This window comes from Buceros rhinoceros, unplaced genomic scaffold, assembly GCF_000710305.1.
Source record: "Buceros rhinoceros silvestris isolate BGI_N320 unplaced genomic scaffold, ASM71030v1 scaffold4284, whole genome shotgun sequence".
Classification (NCBI taxonomy): Eukaryota; Metazoa; Chordata; class Aves; order Bucerotiformes; family Bucerotidae; genus Buceros; species Buceros rhinoceros.
Genome location: NW_010408703.1, coordinates 104,950 through 131,126, shown reverse-complemented (window position 1 = coordinate 131,126; position 26,177 = coordinate 104,950). Strand labels below are relative to the sequence as shown.

The 26,177-nt window shown below is 36.4% G+C and overlaps 1 protein-coding gene across 1 annotated transcript in view; it reads left to right on the top strand.

Annotated features, from left to right (window-relative positions):
* Positions 1–26,177, top strand: part of CNTLN (centlein, centrosomal protein) — a gene marked incomplete at both ends in the record, with an annotated part of 114,803 nt that overhangs the window by 2,190 nt on the left and 86,436 nt on the right. Inside the window, 3 exons of the mRNA XM_010134950.1 lie at positions 10,035–10,119; positions 24,995–25,129; positions 25,717–25,896. Of these exons, the coding sequence (XP_010133252.1) occupies positions 10,035–10,119; positions 24,995–25,129; positions 25,717–25,896 (400 nt within the window). The remainder of the gene's footprint in view (positions 1–10,034; positions 10,120–24,994; positions 25,130–25,716; positions 25,897–26,177) is intronic.

Here is a 26,177-nt window from a genome sequence, read left to right as displayed (position 1 = left end):
TTCTGTATGGAGGCTGGTGATTGGTGCTCTTACATGAAAGCAAGACAACGTACTTGTATTAAGGTGGCTTTCTAATTTATGTCCTCTATTCTTTTATGAGAACACTAATGCTTTAGAAGATGTCTTGTGAACTCAGGGCTATCCATTTGTATCATACCTTTCTCATGCTTCTTAGAGTTACGGAATTAAAAAAGAAAAATTGCTTTCACAGCGTCTTTTTAGGAGCTATCATTATCCCAGAGAATCTTGGAGTAGATTTTGACAAAACCAGATGACACCAAGCTGAGTGGTGCCATCAACATGCCAGAGTGTTAGGATACCATCCAGAGGGACCTAAGAATCTTGAGAATTGGGCCTGTGTGAAGCTCATGAAGTTCAACAAGGCCAAGTGCAAGGTCCTGCACTTGGGTTAGGGCTACCCCTGGTACCAGTACAGGCTGGAGATGAAGGAATTGAGAGCAACTCTGTGGAGAGGGACTTGGGGGTACTGGTGGATGAAAAGCTGGACATGATCCAGCAATGTACTTGCAGCTCAGAAAGACAACTGTATCCTGGGCTGCATTGAAAGATGTGGCCAGCAGGTCAAGGGAAATGACTTTGCTGCTCTATTCTGCTCTGGTGAGACCCTACCTGCAGTACTTTGTACAGCTCCGGAGTCCTTACAGTCCAGAAAAGGGCCACAAAAAATTATCAGGGAGCTGGAGCACCTCTGCTATGAAGAAAGGCTGGGAGAGAGAGTTGGTGGTGTTCATACTGAGGAAAAGAAGGCTCCAGGTAGAACTTACTGCAGCCTTTCAATACGTAGAGGGGGCTTACAAGAAAGATGGGGACAGTCTTTTTAGCAGGGCCTGTTGCAACAGGACAAGAGGTGATGGTTTTAAACTAAAAGAGGGGAGATTCAGACTAGATAGAAAGAAGAAATTGTTTACAATGAGAGTGGTGAGGCACTGGAACAGGTGGCCTAGAGAGGTGGTAGATGCCCCATCCCTGGAAACATTCAAGGTCAGGTTGGAAGGGGCACTGAGCAACCTGCTGTAGCTGATGATATCCCTGCTCACTGCAGGGGGCCATTGACAAGATAACCTTTGGAGGTCCCCTCCAAACCATTCTGTGATTCTATGATAAAACCCTTTCAGTATATGAGTTTTATTAATGATGCCTGTGAACTTTGGAGTAGCTTTGATTTAACAGATCGAACGTGTATTTTTATCTTTAACTGATGTAGCCTCGTGTCTTTTGCCTGAGAACTGTCAAATTACTGCTTTGGAAATACAATCTAGCCTAGCTTTGCTTGTGAATCTTGTGCACAACCAAACTATAGCAGCATGCAGTATCTCCTAACTTTTCCAGATGCAACTTCCTATAATCTTTTCCGGAGTAGCTTCTGTTTCATCACTGTATCTCTTCATACTCTCATCCTTTCAGAAAAGTTGTCTTATTTCCTACTTTATTTCAGTAAATTTTTTTTTATATTGCTACAGTGTCAGTTTATCTCCGTTCCGATATGTTGATCAGATTTCCAGGTAATCTGTTGCCTAGCACTGCTGCTGACCGGAAGGTTAAAGGAGAAGTTATTTTCTGGCTTTGTCAATGTAGGAAAAATACATGGATTTAAAGGGTAAAATGATGGGGTCACCAAGTAACAGTTATAAGTAAAAGGATTCCTGAAGCATGTCACTCTGGAGATCTGTGCTGCTTACAGTCTGTCTTTCTGTAGTTTATGCAGTTGTATCAGACAAGAGGAAGAAACTGAGACTTTATACTGAAATCTGATAGAAACCAGCTTGGGTCTTCTTAGAGATGTTTTCCCCTTCTTACTTATATTAGGAGTAACATTGACCCAGTTGTATACAAGCTGATAACATTTTCCATCTTGGCTGGCATGGAGCTTTTGAGACACATAAACCAGAATGAAATGGATTTAAACCACTGTTTTTTTTCTGTTTGTGACATGCATACTGCTAATTTATACATAGCTTCATTTTTCATGTGTTCTTTCCACCAAAAATTCCATAACCGATAAATTTTCAGTGCCCACCAAGTCCTTGTTGGGTACTGAGATCACACTACCCGAGATCAGAAGCCATCTACCTTATGGAAGCCGACAGAATCTGAGAATGCATAATGATGTTTATCCTAGATCATATATGTAAAATGAACCAAACAGTAAAGTCCAGTGGATTTCAGTCTTTAAATTGATGAAAGCAGCAGACAGTCTTTCTTCAGGAGATTACAGTGACAGGAATAAAAATATGCAGGACTGCAAGGACAAAATATTCACTTACAACCTTGTACGTCATGGATGTGTGATAAAGCAAAAAGAAAAAAGGAGAGATTGACTGGGCAGTACTAGCCATAGAGTTGGGTAATTTATGTTTGTAGCATTAGAAAATTCCATATAGTATCCTTTTCTCAAACAAAAAAAATGTAAAAGCATAATTTGAGGGAAATAGATGGGGAATTAATAGTAGGTTTCAGTTCTTTGTCTGCTATTTTGAAGTGCTTTTATGGTCCCAAAATAGAAGTTCACCTGCCCTAAAATTGTAAAAATGTAGCTGGTACCTTTTATGGCTGTGCTGTTGATTCCTGTAATACACCAATGATATTTTACTTTTCAGCAGTCTTTGCAGTTCTTGCTGGATAACTGTAACTGTCTTCCCATTTTAATATTCAGATATAAACAAAAAATTATCTTTACTGTGCAAATGAGAAATGCCTTTGGGATATGTAAAAGCCTCAAGGTATTTTCAAACAAGCCGTTGTAAAAGTACTACTCATGTTAGTATAGTTTCCAACTACTTTAAATACTATTGATCTCACTATTATGTAAAGAACATTTCTATTTCTAGTTCACTGCCTTTTGAAACGGTCCCCTTTTTTTTTTTTGATGATCACTTGGAAAAAAAATGCTAGAAAGTACCTTTTACGGTAAGTGCATGTGTAAATTCAAATAGAGCTGGAGTTCAGATGAAAGTATGAAAAGTTCTGAAATATTTTGGTAAACCTTGAGAGCTCTCCTTGAAGACTTTTCTCTTACAATACATGAAATCTTGACAAGTCAACTGACTAATTTTCCTCTACAGCTTCTAGCTGACTCCTTTCTTCTAGAAGGAAGATGTAGCAGTATCCATTAATGATCAAACTGAGGCAGTCATATAAAACTTGGTATATGTAGATGGCGAATTATGCTAGATGATACTCTTGCAGGTAATTACATTTGTCAAGGTTGCCTTACATACATGTTTTTCCCATACCTAAATTCCAGGAGTGATGTGTCACGCAAGTTTTGACAATGAGTGAGAATGGGTTTATCGTTTCAGGCCCCGCTAAAGAAGCAGTGGCAACTGAATGTTTCTGCTAGTGATTGAGAGGTTTGTTTTTGTTATTCTCAGGGAGTTCCATCTATCTATAGGTGTACAAATGGATAAAAACGAGGCTGAGAGCAACTGATCAGAAATAACCAAGGAATTTTTGGAAAGGTAACCACAGGAACATAATGCTACGGTTTGCTGCATCTTGTGAATATCAAACCATGGAAGAAGTATTTAATAGGTTGACTTAGATTCTTCACTGACTGACAATATGCAGATGTACTAAAAATTGCAAGTACTTTTTATGTAAAAGGATATCCAAATATGCTCTATGAATGAGCAATATAGATTGCTCATGCTAATTGTAAAATTATTTAAAAAAAGGTATCTTGCATCTTTTGAAGGGCTGATAAATACCTTGCAGAAGCTTTCTTAAACCACTTATTTTTTTCTTGCAGAAATTAATAGGAAACAGGATGACAGGAGAACAAGGAAGTAAACAAGATTTAACACATTTTTAAAAGCCATTACCATTTTGTCACTCTGAGTTTAAAATAAAGTTGACTCCCTAGTTATTTCTGTCCACTTTAAGTGAAATACTAGAGTGTAAGAGTACAACCTTTCTATCTAAGGTCAAATAATTGTGATTTTCTACAGTTGATGAAAGTTTAATATTCTGTTTCATTAAAAATTCTCAGAACATTGAACATAAGTCAACATTCCATGGAGAAGAAGGTATTATGCAGCTTGCATGTGTGCATATCTGCATATCGGAGCACAAAATATTGACATGATAATTGCAGTCAAGCCTGATTGAACATTGGCCTCTGGGAATTCAGCTGGTGTTGTACCAACTGGATGGCTGCTCAGGACACAGTTTGAAATTCAAGGTGCAAGTTAGCACTTTATTCAGCACAGGCAGGCATCATTTAAAAATCCTTGGGGGAAACCCTGGTGATGTGCAGATGTTAAAGCAGTCTGTTCTGAAGTGCTGATATTTTGAATACTGTAAGAGACTTGTGTATTTTAGATGAAAAATGTTTACAAAAGTATTAGGGAAAAGTGTCACTTTTTTTTACTACACTATTGTTAAAATCTGTTTAGTATTGTAGGTACTTGGCTAAAAATAAGAGGCCTTAAGTCATCTAATGAATTAAATCAATCAAGTTAGAGATGCAAGAAAAATTACATTTCTATAATGATGCTTTACCATTTTGGTACATATCATGGAACACAGAACTAACCCTATAAATAATTTACTAAGGAAATAATTTCATTTTACAGTTTTTATTTTATTCTTAATTTTTTCTGTAACTAAACAAAATTAGACATATGCCTAATTCTGCTGTAGAAAATACCCACTGTCTTAAAAGTGAAAATTGTGTGGTATCAATTTAAATTATTTTTTGCTACGTGTTGTCTAATTCTGTTAAAAGCACTATTTGTAAGTATTAAAAGAACAATTACATGCATCAGTTAGAATTTATTGTGAGGTATAAGGATCTTTTAGGATCTGAGGTGACAAACTATTAAATGAAAACTATTTAGCTCTATTTTTTATCTCGAGGTGTATGGGAACACAGTAAGGTTTCTGGTTGGAAGATTATGGCATAGGCTCCGTTTCTGCTAACGATAGAGTGTGCAGCTGAGGGGATGTGGCTGTACAGAGTAAATTACAATATTGAGCTATATTTACTGTAACATTGATAGTCTGTGCTCTGTAACTTCACTTTGCACGTGGGTAATTCATTATCTATTTAGCACCAACACTTGAACGTATGCCATTGTGTAAGTCTGTAAAATACTGGGAAGTTCAGGAGTGGTGGTAATCAAATGCTGCATCACACAAGCTGATATTTTGTAGTCTTTCTAGTTCTGCAGTCCTTTAGATTGAAAGATACCTCTTTAAAAAGTAACAATATTTCTAGCAGCAGTTTATTTTTAGTTCTATAAGTATTCTGTTAAAATATAGCCTTTGTTGTTTTACCGTGCAGCCCAAAGTTAGCAGCAGTGTAACCTTTACTTTCTTAGCTATTTAAGACCACATTTGTAGATGTTGTGTGTGTTGTTTTGTTTTTGTTTTTTTTTTTTAAATCCTGCAGTTTATAAGAAGGGCATGTTCCATGAAACATGTAAACAGCAAATTCAATTGAGTAGTTAAAATTGCTTTCATTTAGTTGATGTAACAATGACATATACTGTTCTGAATTACTTTCTCTGGACAAATAGTTAATTGCCTTAATGGTTAAGACCTGTGGTAGGATGCCTCTTTTCTCCGACCTCTTTTGCTGAAGATTTTAGGAAGCATGGTTATTTATACACTTTAACAAACTTGTATTTTTAAAAATCTTAAGGTTTTTGTAATGCATATTCTCATTCATGGCTAAATGCTTCTCTATAGTCTAATGTTTCATTTTTGACAAGCCATTAAAAATGTGCCAAACCTAAAAAGAATTGTCCTGTCCTGTTTGTAGAGTATAGCAGAACACAGGAAAAAAATCGGAACACAGGAAAATCGTTAAGCTTAAGAGTATTTTCTCAGTTTCTTATTTTTGTTGGAAGCTGAATCTCGATGATCTTTGTACCTAAATACATCTGTGTTAAGCATTTAAAATAGGTAGTACTCATGGGAAAACTGATTGAAGCTTAAAACTTGCACAAATTGACAGCCTCTCTTCACTCCATTTTTCATCCTAAAGAAGTCTGTGAATATTCTTAGCTCACATCATTATTGCTCATCAGTGGTTCTAATTAGCTAAACAGGAGTTTGTGTCAGTCATTGATCATCATCAGCTTCTTGACAGAGCTGATTTCCACCCCCATCCCCCCCCCACCGTATTCCAGTGGTTGTCTTAAAATATATTGTAAATATGTAATGGCTCAAAGTCGGTTGAAGATTTTTCTTATTTGTTACCCTTTAAAAAAAAAAAGGAGACAATTGCTGCAATTCTTACCAAGTCTCATTTCAAGGTGAAACAGCAGATCCAAGTAAGATATGTAAGTTCCAGTCAGTCATACTACCTTGAGTGTCTGTCAGGAACTGTCCTGTTGACGGCATTGAAAGCCGTCCTATGCCACCAGGAGAAGCTGCTAATAAAGTTCCATATGAGGTTTCAATTTATGCTTTAAGCTTCAGACAATATCCATTGCGTGCTTCAGTTCTGATGTTTTCTTTATTTAGCCATGAATAGTAATAGGTGTAAGTGTTTTTTGGGGTGTTGCTACAACCTCAAATACAAAAAAAACCCCTTGAATTTAAACTTTTCCTACTCATTACAACCATGACAAATCTGTATTTATAAACATTGTTCCTTGACAGCTTTATTTGAAGGACTGTTTGACCAAGCATCAGTTAAATAGAGAAAGTACTGCTTTTAACTGAAATGCCCTTTGTATCATTGGCTAGTGTGTCCCTGTGTTACAGGCACACTTTTTGCTTTAACAAAGGTCTGGGTTTTTTCTCTACAATTTCAGACTTTATTCTTCAAATCTCTTCCAAGTTACAGGGGTCAATAAATTCTTGACTACCAATAATACGTCAGAATTTGCTGATATATTAGCATATATTTTCAGTTTTCCAGAGCAGTTCGTTCTTTGCTTGGTTCTTGAATGGTTTATTCACTTTCCTCATGTTCTTTCTTAAAAAAACAACCAAACAAAAAATGCCCCCCCCCACCTCCTATCCCCCAAAAAGTCCAACAAAAATGACAACTCTAGAATTCTTTTGAGCCTTGCTTTGGGAAACCTACCTGACCCATCAGGTTTTCAGATCAATTAATGCATTAGAAAAGTTTTCAAGTGATGATGACATAGGTGAGTTAAGCTAGTTTTAATTATCCAGTATTTGTGTTTAATTTGGCCTTGTTGTGAAAAAGACTGACTTTGAGAGAGGAGATAGCAGTTAGAGGAGTCACAAAGTGATGTATTTGTGGATGGTAGATCTAGAATGAGTGGTTAGAGCAGTAGTTAAAAGTAGAAATAGTAAAAAAACAAAGCAAAAACCCAGCTGAATTAAGTTAGTGAGGGAAATACATCACCATGGAAGCCAAGAATGGATAGGACATGTCAGCCAGTGGTTAGGGTTTTCTAAGGGTTAGGGTTAGAGGCAATACTATTCAGTAGTTTGTGGGGCTTGTTTATGTGCGTATTTTATTGTATGATTCTTTGTGTCCACACATTACTATTCTAAGTACCTTGTAGTAAAGAACTGCTTTGCTTTTTTTGTATTCTGAAGCTCTTAAAATTTTGGATGAAGCAGTTATGCATGAGGAAGTTCAGAGTGCTATAGTACTTAGAGTTGAGATGTAGATTAATATAGGTCCATCACTTCCTCACATAGATTATGGTGTGATGTGTTTATGGGAGAGAGACCTTCTTCCCAAAGTATTTGAGGAATGTATACTGCAACTGTTATCATTTTGAAAAGGGAATTGTTGATGGCCATAAAGGACCCCAAAGCAAAATAATTAAGTATGAAGAAGCATTGGTATTTTTATACTGGAGCAAGTTTTAGTTCATTTAAGTTGTAGAATAATGCATGGTACCTATCAGGAACAGTATGTCTGTTTCAGGAACATGCACAAACTTCTGTGGTAAGTATCATACAAATAATCTATTCACAGACATTTTTTCTTATGAACTTCTGATTTTTAAGGTTGTCTAATCTCTTTTAATACAAAGTTTTATTAGCTTCTCAAAGTCTTATGATTTTTAAAACCTGACTGAGGATGTGATTTCTGTAAACTAAGTGTATGTTATAAGAAGAGTGGGGCAGTTTCATTAACTGTCATGTGTTACAACACCCATTTGTTGCTTTCTCTCTTCAGCTCTCTTTTTTGTCCTTAGTTGTTTTTCAAAGGGCATCACAGTGTAACCTTTGGAATACATCATAACTTCATATTCAGATGGGTCTCTATAATTGCAGTCTACTTAGTTCAGTTTTGGTAGATGTTCAAAGAGAAACTATGAAAAACTCCATGTGCTGTGTATTTCACTGCACATGTCTTCCCAGCAATCTATCATCTCAATTCCTTGACACTTGATGATTGCACATAATCAGTTGCTTTGAGGTCAGGATCTGATGTACATTTTTCTGTTAAGTTTCTGTTTCAGTTAAGAAGTTGAATGTCTTTTCAGACATGAAATGTCTTTTGGAATACTTGTTGAGTTATCGTGGTTTCTCTTTGCTTATTATGACTCTTGAATTATTTTCTTTATAGATGTAGGTATTTGAAATGCCATACAACTGCTAAAGACCCCAAATACTTTTGTTTCTCCTAGCTAACTGTAATTTAAATACATATCTTTTCAGCAATGTTTTTCTTAGTTTTCTTCCAGTGCTACAACAACATCTGTGCTGCTACATGTGCAGTAGGAGAGTGCTACTTTACAGCTGTGCTGCGATGAGAACTTGGTTCCCAAAAACCTTGCTTTAAATTTCATATAATTTTTATTTATTTCTTTATTTTCTCAAGATCAGACTAGATATTTTAGCAGTCATAGAACTTTATTTAAAAATACATATTATTGGATGGCCTGTGGAGGCAGTGTAGCTTAGCCTTCAAAATCACTACAGTAAAACAGAAGTGTCTATATATCTCTAACATATTTATCTTTGAATCTTCCTTCTTTATCAGTCTCTATTATAAAATGCTTCAGCAGATGAACCATTTTTGCACAGCTGGCTATTCTCATCCGCTTTTGATGAGATTTACAGACTCATGGGTACCACTGTTCCATTCCCTTATGCCTCTGGAACTTTCCCATTCTGGTAGAGTAAAAGTTGCGCAGTAGTGTTCTTTGGCTTCTGGGGGTGGCTTATAGAGAGTGGTGATAATCTGGATAAGTTTCTGCTTCTCTGTCACCTGTGGTGCTGGGGCTGCCTCTACTATTTGACCGTTTTTAGGGAATATATGTTTCTCAGGGCTTTTGTTGGAGATAATGTGGTAAGAACTTGTCTTGTGCTAAGCAATCACAACATTTGTTTTCTTTCTGCCTAAAACAGAAGCCAGTAGAGGCATCAACATTTAAAACTCAGCCAAAAAATAGTATAACAAGGAGATGTGGCATTTTGTTTGACAAAGTATTAATGACTTATCAGCTGGTTTTCTAGGAAGTGTTGCAGAGATTATTATAGCCCTGCACTTATTAACTACATAGAGAGGTTCTGCTCATCCCAGTTACCCAAGCTTCTGAGCTGTGTGTGTGGGTTTTTTTTTCTTATAAAATTTCCGGTTTCTATCCATGTGAAAGATAGTAAAATAGTTATCAACGATGTTCAAAAGTGTTGTTTCAAGCATAGAAATTCTGTGTAACTGAGAGAAGGACTTCCCAGCTTCATGGACACACAGAAGTGGCACAGAAGGACAAGCAGCCTAATGGCTCTACATTGCTTAGAAAGGAGAAAAGCATTTTCCTCAGTGTCTGAACATGTACATTTTCTGCATTTGGGAAAGAATGAGACAGATAATTGCAGCTGCTTAAAAATGTATCATAAGACTACTTGCTTCTGTTTCTTTTGAATAAAGTTGTGTTAGCTGTTTACCGATGTAATTTGTTGTCACTTGCCATATGCTCCCTGATTAATTCTGCAAGGCCTGTCAGCTTCAGATAATTTAATTTTCTGTGCTTTAAAATGACAGTCATTATCAGGACATGAAAAATTCAAATGATTAACTGCATATTAAGACTAATAAAGTGTATTTTTTGTTTGTTTGTTTCCAGAGAAAAGCAAAAAGCTGAAGTCAAGGACAGGAGAGTTTTAGAGATTTTGCAAGCTAAAGACAGCAAAATCGGAACCCTAGAACAGGTTTGTATTATGTTGAAATAGAGCAGTTAAGAAAACTTCTATCATTGACATCAAATTTATATTTCCTAAGATGTGAAGGTCATTTGCTGTTGTGTATTAAGTTGAAAGTTGCATGTGATTCAGAGATTATAACCTTCTATAAAGTATTAATTAAACTCTTAGTGTTCAGATAGATGTTCAAATAGTTGACCTGTCACCTAGAAAGTTTTGATGATTTTAGATGAAACTTTTTCTGAAACTCAGTGCTGTATTTTACCTAATGGACTAACCTAAACTTTGATTTTAATCTAGAAGAGTACTGACTGTGTTTAGTTTTATAATGTTCCTGGGGTTTGGAAAGAATTGCCATCCTCACAGATACTCTAGAAATGCTTTACTTTTGTAACAAGGACTAAACATGTAGTATCCTAAAAGAAATATGCCTGTGTGTTTTAGTGTAACTACCTATGACAATATTTATCAAGTTAACTGTTAGCATAAACTATAAAACAATATTGATGCATCTAAAATGTCGTATGTTACTCTTCTTTGTTGAACTCTTAACTCAAAAGTCAGAAGCGCTGTATGTCAGTAAAAAAAATAAATTAATGAAAACCATGTATTGACCCAAGCAAGCCATTGGAGAAATTGAGGAAATATGAGGACTTTTTCTAAAAACCAAAGTACTTGAAAGGTAATCAAAGCTTTTGAACCCTCGTAGTATTTGAAATATGATTCTTATGAAATTCAGCATTAACAAATACTAAACAAATGCAGGAGAAAAATAATCATTGCACCTTTCTTTTCTCCATAAGTCTCAAATGACCACTTTCTCAAGACTAAGGAGAATGTGCTTTTCCATATTATTAGAAACGTTAATAAAAGTCATAATCAGACCAAGTGCAAAATGAAGGGAGAGAAGAAGAATTAGAATTACTTCACAGATAATAAAGCTGATAGAAAACCACAGAAGTCAAGAGTGTACTTCCAGATGTCTAACTCTGGCAGTTCCTGGGCATAAAAGGCTTGACTGATACATAGTTTTTCATAGAATCACGGAATGGTTGACATTGGAGGTCATCTGGTTCAACAGCCCTGCGGAAGCATGGTCACCTAGAGCCAGCTGTTCAGGACAGTGTCCAGACAGCTTCTGAACTACACAGCCTCTCTTGGCAATCTGTGCCCAGTGCTCATCATGCTCGCAGTGAAAGGGTGATTCCTGATATTCGGAGGAAATCTCCCGTGTTTCAGTTTGTTTGGTTCTGTCTCTGGCACCACTGAAAACAGCCTGGCTCTGTGTTCTTTGCAGCCTCCATTCAGGTTTTTATATACATTGATTCCTCCCGAGCCCTTTCTTCTCCAGGCCGAAGAGTCCCACGTCTCTCAGCCTCTCCTCACAGGAGAGATACTCCAACATCTAAATCATCTTCATTGCCCTTCAGTGGACTCTTTCTAGTAGCTCCGTATCTCTCTTGTACTGTGACTGCCCAGAACTGGACACAGGACTGCAGGTGTGGCCTCACTAGTGTGGAGCAGAGTAGAAGGATAACCTCCCTTGACCTGCTGGCAATATGTTGCCTAATGCAGCCTAGGATACCATATGCTGTCTTTGTTACAGTGGTACTTTTCTCGCTTATGCTCAACCTGTTGTCTAGCAGGACCCCCAGGTTCTTTCCTGCAAAGCTGCTTTACAGCCGAGCTATGCCCGATGTGTTTTGACACATGAACCATAAAAGGTTGCATGGGGTTGTTCCTCCCCAGGTGCACACTTCCAAGTTTTGTGTCATCAGCAAACTTGCTTAGGGGGTGCTCTCCCCCATCATGTGGCTCATTAGTGGATTTTCTCACATTTCTGATGGCCTTTACTGGGGTCTTGTGAGAATTGAAGTAAGTTGTGTGGCCATTTGATGTGAACTGACGTTTCCAGAGCTTACCTACTTCTAGTTTGTTCAAAATTAATCTGATACGCCTGCTGCCTAATGAGAAGGAACACTGAAATGAGGTTATTCATACTTTTATTTTTTATTACAGCAGTGGCTGGAGTATTTGAGTGTTATCCTCATGGTTGTAGTGTGATTTGTAATGTGTCTGGTGCATGAATGCACATTGTTTTTATAAACCAGCTGTGTATGATTATTCCTGCATTTCTATCCTTCTTAGCTGAAAGAGAAATTACCTCTATAAGAAGTTTTGTAGGTTTTGTGTGCAGTAGCGTGCTTTTAAGAAGGTCTGCCTTATGTGGCAGCTTATGAACCTGTAGTGTGCATCTCCATGAGATTGCTCTTTGTGGTTTCAGATCAATTGAAATTGATCAGAAATCTGAAATTGATACTGTGATGCAGTTACCGTCTAGAAGTGGAGAGAGGCTGAATATGTAACTAGAACCAAGGAAAAGTGGCAGCTGGGAAAGGAGGGCTTGGCAAGAGGATGGAAGTAATTAACGGATGAGGAGCCCAGAAGCTGTTTTTTGATCATTGTCACAACTTTAATACATGTTGTAATACATTCCTTTCAAATAGCTTCCCTTAGAATACCGTTGACTCCAGGGAGGGCTGTTGTGAAGATGCCGGTGAAATATGTATATAAAAGCTCTGTACAAAGGTGGTGCTGTTCTGACCTTCTCCCCTCTTCCATTGGCTGGGTTGCCACAGGATTGAAACAAAAAGGGGATAATTTGCTGAGCGTTTGGCGTGGTTTTGGTAGTTTGGTAATCAAAGACTGAAACTGGCATAGAGAGCAGTGTAGTAAGGAGCATTCTCATTTATTTTGTTTTTCTGGACTTTTTCTTTGTTGAAGAAAAAAAGATAGTATTTCTGTAATGAAAATGCAGATAGGTTGCTTCTGTAACTGTGACTTTTTACACTAATGGCAGTGAACGTTGTTTTCTGTAAAGTGTAGATAACAAGGCTTCAAGGCTGTGTATTGCAGTGTACCAAAATCTGTTACACCCAGGAAGTTAAGATTATCCAGTTAACTCTTCCATTGATTTTCCCTTCCCCTTCACGAATCAGAGATATCAGTTGCAACAATATCATTTGTCATAGGAATTTCTGAGCTGCCACAAAACAGCTGATTGTACGAATCCATGCTGAGACAGGGTAAAAAGGCAAATAAATGATGTATCTGATAATTTGACATACAAATAAGCTGATGTTGCTGCCAGGAACAACAAAACTCTAGAAGGAGAACATGAGATAATTTTTCTTCTCATGTATTCTGCATAGATGTTGTCCTGACATGCTTAAGAGCCTTTTTAAAGTTACTGTAAGCAGGAAAGCATATTCTTCATACCCTGGGTGAGATGCATGTAGTTACTTAATACTGAGAGCTACTTAGAATTTTTTTCATCTGTTATTGCACATAAATTGAGAACAAAATATATTGGAGTTTTCCATTATTTTTCCCCCTTGTTTCCTTCTTGGTTTTTAATTCTTGGCTTTGTAATTAGTTGATTGGTAACTTTTGGTCTTGATAGTCACATGTTACAGATTAGGGCTGGGCTGGCCTTTAGACAATTTGCTCTGTTATGCTCTCCCTCCCTCCAAAAGGGGAAGTAAGGAAGAGAAACTTAGGGATTGGAAAAGAAAACTAAAAACTGCTTTAATAAAAAAAAAAAGTATATATACAGATGTCTACAATATCACTGCAGACCCCAACCATCTGATGGCAAACACATCACCATCACCACTGATGCTGTAGGGCAGTCACTGGGGAAGGCCCAGGCTGGACTCAGCAGCAGACAGGAAACAGATTCAGGACCTGGATTCCAGAACTGGATTCAGGGATGCATGGATTGGGGTCAAAGGCAGATCAAAGAGAGTCCTCTTCAGACACTGGCCATTACAGAAGAGAGCAAGAGAGAGAGTGAGACCCTTGTCATCCCTCAGCTTTACACCGAATATGACATCTATGGGATGGAACACCTTGTTGGGTCAGTGTAGCATCACCTGTCCTGTCCGCTCCTCCCCACAGGTGCAGCTGTAACTTACTGCTCCCCACCGTGGTACACAGGATTGAGCAGTGACCTTGGTCTGCACAGAAGAAAGTCTAAGCAAGAGCCTTTCTGCACACCAGTCCCTGGCAGTGACTGTGAACATCAAGCGCTGTCACTTCTAGAAGCAGACACTGTCTGCAAAAATGTGCTGTTAACTTCAGACAGCGCAGTCAGTCACTTGGAAGAGACTGAGCTTGAAAGTAAAATCTCTGAACAGAATTAGTTCTGTTCTAAGTCAAACCAGGACATTACGTTTGTGCCTTATCTGGTATATACATATTTATTCCAAATGCTGTCTGGTAAAAATCTAACTCCTTTGAGGATGGTGGTGACTAGATTGCTATACCTATCTTATTACTGTCATTTTTTGTTTGTTTTACACAGTGACTCAAAACTCGTTTCTGAGTAGTTATGTATACTTGCCATATATATATATACACAGAGAATTTCTCTGTGTTTCAAGGAAAAGAATTTCTAGCTGCTGCTTTTACATTGATAACTCACTGTTCTAGAATTTTAATTATTATTGTTATTATTCTGGAGTTTGGCTGCTGCAAATATCTTTTTTCATTTTTCCTGGTTTTTTTTATAAACATTTCCCACCTGGGGTATTTAAGTTATAAAATTTGTGTGTATATAAAATAGAACATTGATACTTTTTTTTTCCTTTTAAAATAAAAAGGATTATGGAAGAGTGCATTAACACTTTTGAGTTTAAACAACTAGTTTAGAAGATAATGTAGGAACACGGAACTCAGTCTTTTGCCATTCGTGCAGTAGATCTTCACCTGTTTTCCTTAGAAGATGAAACAAAGGATGTGTAAAAGTAGCAGTAAACCTTTTCTGTCTTCTGTAACATTGTTAATTAATTAGGTTTCAATTTTGATTTGGAGGAACTAAAACTAATCTTTTTGTCCTAGACCTTGTAACATTTCAAAACCTTACCAACTGATTATACTCCAGAGGGGTTAAAATAGTACTAGCTTGCCTCATTAGCCGCACTTGAAAATCTTCAGCATGCTGAGCAAATCTATATTAAAGCCTCTTTAATGGGTCCAATTGAAAGAAGCATAATGCTACCTTCAAGCATTAATTAACGCTAATAATTTTTTCTTAACTTTTTTACCTTCACCTGACTGTATTTTTCTTTGTAATAAAGTGCTGTTTAAATTAAGACAAATGTATACACACATTATTGCCATCTAAACACTTTATTTCCAGTAGCATGTAACCCTGATTATTCTTGTGTAATGAGGAACTTGAGGATAATTTCAGTAATAGGGAGTTGGTAATAGGGAGTTTGAATGAATGTGTCAGTATTGATGAGATAATGCGAAGTTTATAAACTCTGCAAAAAAAGTTTCTTCAGTCGATGAGATTCATAGATACTGCAAGTGAAGAATATCTGTGGATACCGACAATTTTTTTCCTTAAAAAGATCATTCTACTCAAGTTGTACCTTGGAAAAGGGATCAGCCTTCAGTGGTGAAACCTGTTTGTTTTATGGAGCCCCTTTGAATTGCAGCAGTGAATTATTATATGCATTTGTGCCTTTCTGCTTGACATCTTCTAGTTAGTTTGGTAATAAAATTAAGGAAAAGAAATTTTGTTAAGGAGCTGGACTGAGTGAGAGAAGGTGGGAAGGAAAGTAAATTTATTGTTCAAATAGTTGAAAGTTGCTGACTCTGGTTTATTGCTAGAAGGCTACCTGACATAGGTGGTATGACTAGGACTATGGCTAATACCTCTGGGCTTGTTTGTCTGAAGAAATTAATAAGCTGTAAATTACAGTGTACCTTTACAGCTCATTAGTACTTTTGTGTGAATTCCCAGTAGGAATGCTTTCTTCACAAGCTGAAAAAGTGTTTCTGTGAGGTAGCTTGCTTCGTTTTGAGGAAGGAGTTTTCCTACTTAATCTGCAAAAGAGTGGCTATGTTGAGTGTTTGTACAGGTGTGCTGTAAATCCGTGCTTCACTTTTTCATTAATTTGCCTGTGTAGTCACACCTGAGATTGGCTAAAGCTTCTGGATCTTCATTATTTAGCCTTCATGTTCTCAGTGGTGTTTCTACAAAAATTAGCCTGAAATGATAGCTGCACTTGGATTATACAGGGAAAAGTACAGTAAGTAATCTGATACTTCTTGTCCTCTGCCCATTCACTGGTTTGAAATGCTCAATTCTTATGTTAGCAGAGCTCAGTATGCAAGCCTGGACACGAAGAGGGAGGTCATGGTTATGATCTCATTCATCCTCTGGGGAGCTGGGATCTAGATTATTCAATTAAGAATAGTTATTCAGATAAGAATAGTTGTCATGGAGCCAATTAGAGTTACAATAGAGTAGATTTTTTTTCTCACCATACAAATTGTTTCTAAAGCTGTTGGAATTTTGCTGTTGGAATTTTACTTTTGGAAACTGGTTTTACTGTAGAACAAATGAATTTCTTAACTCTGTTTAGTATATTATCTGGTTGCTGTAGTGACACCATTTTTTTTTAATTACAAAGTCAATATAGTTTTAAGAGAGTGAAGTTGGATTTTATTCCCCCTTTAAGGACATTGTTGATGAGGAATCTTCATGTATCATTGAAACTTGATGTCTTTAACCTCAAGAAAATGTATGTACCTTAAGGACTAGGTAGCGGAAGGAAGGATGCAGTGCCCTTTGAGATTATGTTCTGCCCTTACGAATCTGCTGACCACACGTAGGAAGGAGCTTGTCACAAAAGTTGATCAGAGCAACAGCTGTTCTTTATTTGCTACATCTGATCTGGCAGCATTGATGTATGTGAGTGTAATGAAATACTGCTGTGTCAGGAGTAGATACTAGAACATGTCGTCTCCTGCAGATCTTACATAGTCATGCACGATTCCAGACCCAGAGACCAGCTATGCAATGCTGTTATAGGCCCAACAGAAAATCCAGTCTGTCCTGGTATAGAGAATCAGTAGACAAAAGAAGAAAGAGGATTTATTTAGAGCAGCTGATGGTTAAGGTGATGTTAAAACTGTGGCAAGATTGTCAGATTATGTTGTCAGTGTTCACTGTAGTTATCCTGAGAGCTGTCATATCCTCATTATAGGTAAATGGACAGTTTATCTCTAAATCTAGCAGATGTGTTACTGTAACACGTACTATACTGGGAGAGTTGCTAGGTTTCTTATGAAGCTACAGCTTTTATTTTTTGTCCATGCTGTCTCATTTCCAAATCAGAGGTGTGAAAAACTGTCTCTTAAACATTTCCCCTTTATAGGGCAAGGAGCTTCAGTATTTCTTTTTTGAGGTGGCAAACCTATTGTGTGTGTACCAGAGACGGTATTTTGCTCCTTTGTCAGTGCAGTAACGCAGCTGCTGGCAATGCTTGCACTATGCAGCAGAAGCAACCAGCAGAAGGGATACAGAGAATTGTAGGATGTCAAAAAGTGAAGAGAATAGTAGAGTTTTGTTTTTAGTAGATGAGAATAAGGATTGTTATGCAGTGTATTTGTAAGGAGCAGCCTCAGTGGAATGAAATGGCACAGATCATAAAAAGTGCTGTTGATGTTGTGACCTACTTAGCAGTTGTTGGCTGGAGGTGATGGTTCCTTTGCTGCTAGTGAAAGTGACGTGCTAGAGTTGCAAGACTGACTGATACACTACATAAAGTTAGTTTATTTCCACTACGTGTTCAAATATTAAGAAATTTTGTGAGGTTATTCAATTAAGATAGCAAACTTTGCTGAAGACACCAAATCAATCACATCAGACAAGTCCAAAGAGGGCAATAGCAAACCTGGTGTTTGTAATGGGTTATACAGTTCAACCCCTCCTTAATCTATGGGTCAGGTGAGAATTCAGGAACAGGACTACTGGTAGAGGAGTAAGTACGTATTCTCTACATGAAGATGGAGACAGCTGCTCATATTTTCTCACCTACTTTTCCATAGAACCATTTTATTCGGTCCTTTTTAAAAAGAGCTTTAAAGAATCTTCATTTCCTTTTATTCCTCCTGCAAAAAAAAACCCCTTTTTTCTTCTCCAGCACATAAATGGTAGGTAAGCATGTCTGAATGGACAATGTTTTACGATTGGTTTTCCCTGTATACAAGTTTAAATTACTATGTTTTATTTCACATCTGTAACTATTAGAAATAGGTGTTCAAAAATTCTTATTCACTTTGGGAATGGGTTTGCAGGTACCTCCTTGTAGCTTCATAATTGTTTTTCTCAGAAACAATTCTCAAAATTGTTTTATCTCAGGGAGTTCTGCAAAATATGGGATGGGATAAGGAAGAAAAAACTTGTGATGGTATAAAAATGGAGTGATCTCCCACACTTCAATTCTCCTCTCTTTGCTTTTATTTTAAATGTATTTAACATTGTTATAATGTAGATGCTGGTGTGAAAAATAGGAATTAGTGATGGGGTATGCATTCATAATACTATTGCGTGAGTTAAATTTTGATCCATTGTATGTCAGTTGCTGGTTTTATTTTTTCTGTGCTTGTTAGGAGTCAGATTCTAAGTTGAGTAGTTAACTGTGAGTACAGGCATCCTTTGGTAGGATTCTGCAGAATCAGTTAGTGCTGTTCGCGTTTTACTTTTAGAACAGTATGGATTTAAAAATTACTTGTGTTTTATATCATAGCTAGCTAGCGTCGATTATGAAAGGACGCTATACAGACTGAAAAATGCAGCAGATGACTTCTATAACATATGGTTAACTTTTCATGAATTATTTACGTAGAACTTCTGTTCATCCTACATCTGAAAATAATTAAAGAATCTAATGAATAGTCATGAGATGAAAGACAAGATTTCTTCTGTTAATTTTATTTTTCTTCTTTTGTGTTTGTCTTTATTTGGGAGGATCACATGAAAATATGACTGGGAATGTTATTTGTTAAACATGCTTCTAAGTGTTCAAGCTTAGAACCATGAGTATTAATAGAATTTTAAAAATATAAAGAGTAATGTGAGGAAGCTGACCATGGAAAGCTATGAAATGTTACTGGCACATTTTTAGTGGCATCTGTGGTTCAGTTCCTGCTAGAAAAAAAAAGTAAAGTTGGAAGTCAATCTCAACTACTTAGTGAGGAAAAAGATAATAAAAGGGGGAAAATAAACATGTAAATGTTGAAGTAGAAATATTGAGGGTAAGTTTCAAAGAAAGAATAATATTTTCACATATTCAAGATGTAATGAAGTAATTTAATTTTCTTTCTGCATAAAATAACAGGATTTCGTTAGAAGTCACTGCTTGCGGGAAGTTTCATCAGTTCCAGTTACTTTGTATTTATTTTTAATTTTTTAGATGGTATATTAGAAGTGTACTGCTGCACAGTGGAAGCTTCTGGTAAAGAATGTAACAAAGAAAGCAGAATATAATGTTTATTTGCTACCGTGATCCTTGTGGTAGTGGAAACCTAATTCGTGTCCCTTCATTGCAGTCTTAGATGGACACCTTTAATATTGTGGTGCAGATACTTCAGTTTTTTCGTTAAGTGCTTCAGCAAGTGAATGACAGAAACAAGGTGCATTGTTGCAATTCTGTATTGTTAGCAGTAGCAATGGAGGGTATATGTGCCAGGTTTGCATTTCTGCTGAAAGCATTTTTAGGGATATTTTCATAAACTATCAGTGGGTACTCAGGCTAACTTCTTGGAGTGAAGTAAAACCCTCTTATCTGCATTTTGTGAACCTGTATAGAGCAGGTATGCAGTACTGATTCAGTAGTCCAGTCTGATCAAATTTCAAACTGCAGAACTAGGAGTGTTTCATATCTTTCCCCTCCACCCCAAACCCATAAAAATTTGGAGAACAATTAATGGAGTAATAGGATGTACAGCTGTTGTTTCTATGTGCTTTCAATGTAGTGGATTAAAATATCTTTCACTAAAGACTGGAAGTTCAGTGATGATGTCTGCAGCTTCAAACAGTCCATAACTCCTGGTAGTTGCATCCTAATTCACATTCTTTTTGGAAACAGACTCCTAGCATTAAAGAATTATGTCTTTGTTGCTGCTTTCACCATCTGCATACGGTAGCATATTATATAATTCAAAGTGAATAAAAATGAACTTTAATTAAAAATCTTTTTGCATATCTATTCACATGAAATATTGACAGATAATTATCCTACTGCTATGAAAATGCTGAGGCGTTCAAAGTTAAGATAAAGTAATATTTTTCCCTTTCAGTTTTGATCTGTAGTTTTCATAGCTCATTTTCTCAGTTTGACCTAAGTGCATGATTTTGCTTTCTCTGCTGATTGATATGAAGGTATTTTAAAAAGTAGGTTTTGCCAGGGAACAATTTGACGGTATTAGGGAAGAAAAGAAATTGTGTTGTAGCTAAAGAGGTGCCATGTAAATGATAAAAATGAATTCTGGAATGACAGTCCTTCTAAACATCAAAAGACCTGCTTCGCTAGGTCACAGTGTTTCTTTGTACGTGCTGTTGCCTAGAGCATTCTGGACTCAAGCAGTATATGAGGGATACTCTTTGATTTTTCCCAGCTAAAAAAATGGGTAAAATCAGATTCCTTTTGTTTTCTTGAGAGCAAATGCCTTTCTAGAGGTGAAAGAAGTGACTTCTTTCTTGTATTTGGAAGCTTGTCTATGTGAAAAGCTTTGGAATTGTACTCTAGTTATTTGAGTTCTGTGAGAGTTTTTTATAATTCTTGTAGTACCAAGCTGTCAAAAGTCCGCTGAATGTTGCTTTTGTCCTGTGGTATTCAAACAAGTACGACTGTAGTCAATGCAAAATGTAAGTTGAGATTGTTCTGGTGTAGTGTTAGCCTGTCTTTCATGGTTATCTGGACAGAATTCCCACAGAATTCCCACAGATACTGTGGGAATAGGTGAATTCTCGATGAGTGTTTTTAATCTGGTGAAGCCTGTCAAAATAACCTCAAGTCAGAGGTTGCCCCACGTGTTGGTGAGGGGTGTGTGTGTGGGTTGGGTTTTGGTTTGGTTTTTTTTTTGCCCCCTGCTGTTTCACTTGCCTACCAGAGCAGGGTGTTCACTGCTTGTATTCTCTGCTGTAAAAAATCTGTAAAAAATACTCTCTTCCTCCTGTTATACTGGATAATTCATAGATTATGGAAACAAAGTGCAAAAACAGCTGCACAGACAAAAGCAGATGATAATTTACTTGTCTGTATCTCAAAAATTCTTCTTTATGACCCTTATTTCTACCCAGTGACGGCTCCCAAGTAATACTGGTTTGTTTTTTTTTTTTCCCCTTCTTTATAAGCATGTGAAATGAGCAGATGTGAGAGTAAAACTTCAATTCATTTAGAGGAAAAGATCAGAGCATACAGAGTGGTACCCGAGAAAAATGCATCAAAACATAAGAGGGTTTTTTTCATGCAGATAAAACATTACCTAAATAACATTTCACCACTGCTGCAGTAGACAACTTTGTAGACTACTCAGGTGAGTTTGCTGCTTAGTGATTGAGTGGTGTATTTGCCTTTGAATTCATTTAAAGTCTTAAGTGAGTCAGTTGTGGGGATATGCATTTAGTAAGTAAGTCTGATTCAGGATAATCTGTCTGATTATCCGGCAAAGTATGCCAAGTAACTAACTAACTTGAGTTTAAAATTTCATCTCAGCAATATGGAACAAACATTTGAAATAGCTAATTGAATTTTTGTCCCTTCATGTCTCCATTCATCCCCCAAATTGCTGAAAAGCATCCGACATCTCATTCCAAATAGGACAGAAAGATCTTTGATTTCACTTCACAAATATGCTGCACCTTGTGTAAGTAGTTACATGATGTAGCTTGTGTACTCAAAAATTAGATGCCCTAAGGAGCTGGAGCTGCACTTATGAGATTTTGTGTGAGAGTGTATCTGTGAATTTTTAAATTTTTTAGAGCCAATAGGATGTTTCAGACAAGTAGAATTTCTAAGGGTGTCCTTCAAATACACTCTTTGTCTTGATAAATCTTAAGCAAGTAGTAATAAGCTGGAAGGAGGACTTGAAGGAGGTGCTTACTCAGATTCTATGAAGACCTGGGGAGTGAGAGGGAGGCAAACAAAATAACGAATGTTTTCCGTGGTAATGTGGATTCATACCTTTTTAAAGGTGCAAATAAATAATCTCTGCCAACAACAATTTGTTCCTGTAACTGTAGTAGTATACCTGAAGAGAAAATATTTTGCTTTTTGAATAGTGAAAATTGAGCCTGCTCAATTCAAAATACGAAGAAGGGGTCTCCTTAGTTAAAAGGAGGATAATAATTTCATTATCCCTTTGTTAATGATGGCTAATAACAAACTAGGCTGAGGTTTATGCACTGGGTTATATGCCTGAGAAGAATTTCAAATAAATTTCTGAATTTGAAATTCACATTTAGTTTTTCTTTGGAAGAGGTGAAAGAATGATTATAAATCTGTAATCTTAGGCAATTTTTGACTGGAGTCTATTCAAATGCCAATGCTGTAGAGTGAGTCCCTGTTGGAGAGTTAGTATTTTAAAACATAAAAAGTACTCTATATATACTCAAGATTAAATCACCAATAAAACACTTTTAAATACAAGGTAGTTTTGTTGGGATTTTTTTTTTTGTCTGCTTGATTGGAATTAATGACATCTGAGGCAAAAATCCAAGGTACAAGTATATGAGATTTCTGTATTTTCTTTCATTTCTCTCAATTTTTGTCATTTTCCCATTCTTTTCAAGTCACATTCCCTTTCTTTTCTATGTTTTCTAAGACCACTGTTAGAAAGTACATGATTTTATATATTCTTTGAATTCTACTGTGGTTGTTACTAAGTATGAGATACAGCAAAGATTTAATTTTTTTTTTTTCCCCTTGATGCAGTGCAAGTTGTAATGTGGGGGAAAAAATATCTTTCATGCCTCCCTACACTATTTATTAAACATTATCTCTTCATGATTTTTTGTTTTGAATATTAGCTACACAAGTTAGATGGATTACATTACCTTCCTCATACAGTGAACTGGTTGTGGGAATTGTTCTTGCTTGGATATATTTTTCCTGTGTAGTGTGGGATTGTTTATTTTATTTTGCAAAAAATATACCATATTTGTAACAGTGTGTATAGTGGTCAAAGGGATAAAATAAATTTACCAAATATGGTGGAACAGTGTTTAGAAAAGATTTGAAGATGATGGTAGGAGAAGCAATAGAACAATAAAAATATTTACAAGGAAGGTGGGAAGGTGATTTGAAGAAGTCTAGAGAAGATAGACAAAGTAATTCGGAAAAAGTTAGAACAAAAGCTTCTGTTAAAGTAAAAAACAAAAATAGGGAGGGAGGAATACAATCCATACAAAGAAATAGTTATGTATATTTTTAATGATTAAGACATTTGCTAAATACATAGATTAAATTCACTGCTCATCTTCAAATATATTTTTCGCATACCTTTCTGTCTCTCTAGCTTTCTAGTCATTTAAATGATAATTCATAAAGAAATTATTTCTGCTAATCTTAGTCTTATAAGCAAATATGTGAAATAAATGCTTTTATGTGGTTTTACTCTGGTATACTGAAAAACATAGTTTATCAGCTAGTGAGCTAGCTGTCAAATGTTACAACATTGTGCAGCAGAAAAGACAGATTTACTCTGTGATCAGTAATTGTTTGTGTAGAGTGGGTAGAAGAACATGTGTCTCTTGAGGAGAAGCTGATACTCAAACTACTGCTCACTCTCAGAATTGCCCCGTCCTTCTATGGTTACCATTTTGTGAAGTTTCTTTGTGCAATGTGGGTACTCTGGATGCCAACACGCTGACACTGTTCAACATGTGGAGCAAATTCCACTTACCCATGCCCAGCTTACTTTGTATGCAGTACAAAGTAATACCTGTGTTTCTTCTTGTGAGTTACTTTTTTGCCTTAATTGTTACATGTTAAGTGTAAAATCAATGGTTGTTGAATATTACTTCAAATGTATTATTTTATATGCTTTTTCTCAGCACATTTTTATTGTTTCTCATGTCTGACATACATGTGAACCAGATTTAACCATTTGGAGGTTGAAAACCCTTACGTATGTCATCAGCACTGTTGCAGAATAATCTAAAAGTATATCCTTTTATTCATAGTTTCTTATGTTTCTGAATACATTTCATTTAGCTTGTTTATTAAAGGCAGAGCAATTCCATTTACGTCCTGAGATAAAAGTTTCACCAGTTTTTTACTGCAATTACAGTATTACAGCTGGGAAAATGTTTTAGATGAATACTATTTTGATTTAGGAAGGGAAGAGACAAAACACGTGGAATTAAAATAGACTCCTGAAGAAAAATGCGGAGTTCTAATATGTGTTTAAGAATGAGGGTGTTTTAATATGAATGTCTTAGGAATAGAATGCAGGTATCTAGCACAGAAAGTTGGTTTTTTGATGAAAATGAGATTTTACTATCTGTGGGTGCACTGAGCTGTTGTCTGTGTTGAAGAGAGTTGTATTCTTTTCCCTGAGCTGCAAATGCAGTTAGACTCAGTTCCTTTTTGACAACTATATCATATCGTTGTGTAAAATTGTGGAGAATTTTGAACTCTACTTTTTGGCTTGATTTTTGGTATGCTGGAAGTTCAAATGAAACAGTATTATAATGTATTGTTAACCCATAAGCACAAATATAACTTCTGCAATGACTGTTTTTTGTCTAAGCTTGACTAAATAACTTGCATTCAGTTCTGCATTTATGGGTTCTTGTTTAATAGCAGCAAGATATTCAGTGCCTTGTTTACATTGCTGAGTTGTATAGTCCTTTAGTTTTGGCTATGATTAAAGTATTAATGAAATGAAAATAATGCTGCAAAACTCAAATTGTCTCATTTAACAGGTCTAAAGTGTACAGGTCTGAAATCCAGTATATGCATGTTCTTTTATAGTTGCTTTTTGTCTGTTACTGGATTTTTTTTTTTTTTTTAAATAGAGACTCAGAGGACAGCAGCAGGAGATAAACAACTTAATACAGAGAAAAATTGCTGTGGATGAGGAAAACGCCCGTTTGAAGAATGAATTCAGTAACTTGAACCAGAAATTTGAAGATAAAAGCCAAGAACTTAAGGTATATTGACTTGTATGTAGTTTCATAAGACTGTAGCTTTGAAGTAGTTCTTTAAGCAATGTCAGCTTTTGTGGCACAGAAAGTGACAAGCTTGGAGAAAAAATTGCCTTAGGCCTTGCTGTACCTTACCATTTTCTCACACACCAACTCTGAGGAAGATGCTTTAAAGCCAAGAATCCAAGCTTTATAACTTTCAGATAAATAGTTAATGATGGAAATGGAGCAAAGAAAGTAGGAGTGTGAAGATGTGGCTTCTTGTAATTAGATTCTGATGGGACTGGCATTATTAATTGATAAAGCAGAGGTCTGGGAGGATATGTCTGTGTGGGTCTCAAAAATAGCTGGGGACAGCATCAAAGGCAGCTTGATCAATTAATGGGCTCTTTGCAAATGTGTACTCATCAAAGCTGTCATCCAGCTAAAAAATATGACCCTTCCACCTGCATGAAAGAGGCCAATAAAAGTACACAGGTGACCTTGGCCATCAAATATAGAAGAAGCTGCTGTGAGGGTAAAACTGCACGGTTTATATTTGCTGATTCGTTCTCACTTTTTTGTTTATCGGCCCTTGTGGTACTGTTCTACAGGACACTGAGGAGTGTGCACAGAAGAAGGAAGAGCAAAACAGGCTGGTTATAAAAAACCTGGAGGAGGAAAATGAGGGATTAAAAACATGCTGTGCTGACCTGCTAAATGACCTGGAGAAACTGAGGAAGCAGGAGGCACAATGGAAAACGGAAAAATCTGGCAATTACACCAGAATAAAGGTATGAAGTGGACCGGATTCCTGGATGTTATTTCAGAATTAACTTCTCCAGACGTTTGCACTACAAGTTATTTTCTTTAAATAACAAGTTATATATTCAAATCTATCAGTGGGGACTTGCATTCATTTAAATTCCTTCACTTAAGACTCACAGCTTTTTAAAAATTGATGTTGAAAAGCAGGAATCTGACTTCAAATAGTAATCCTAAAATCTAGTCATTAAAAACTAAAAGATACCGTATTTTAAGATAAAATATATGTGTGAAGTAATAAATGCTTAAA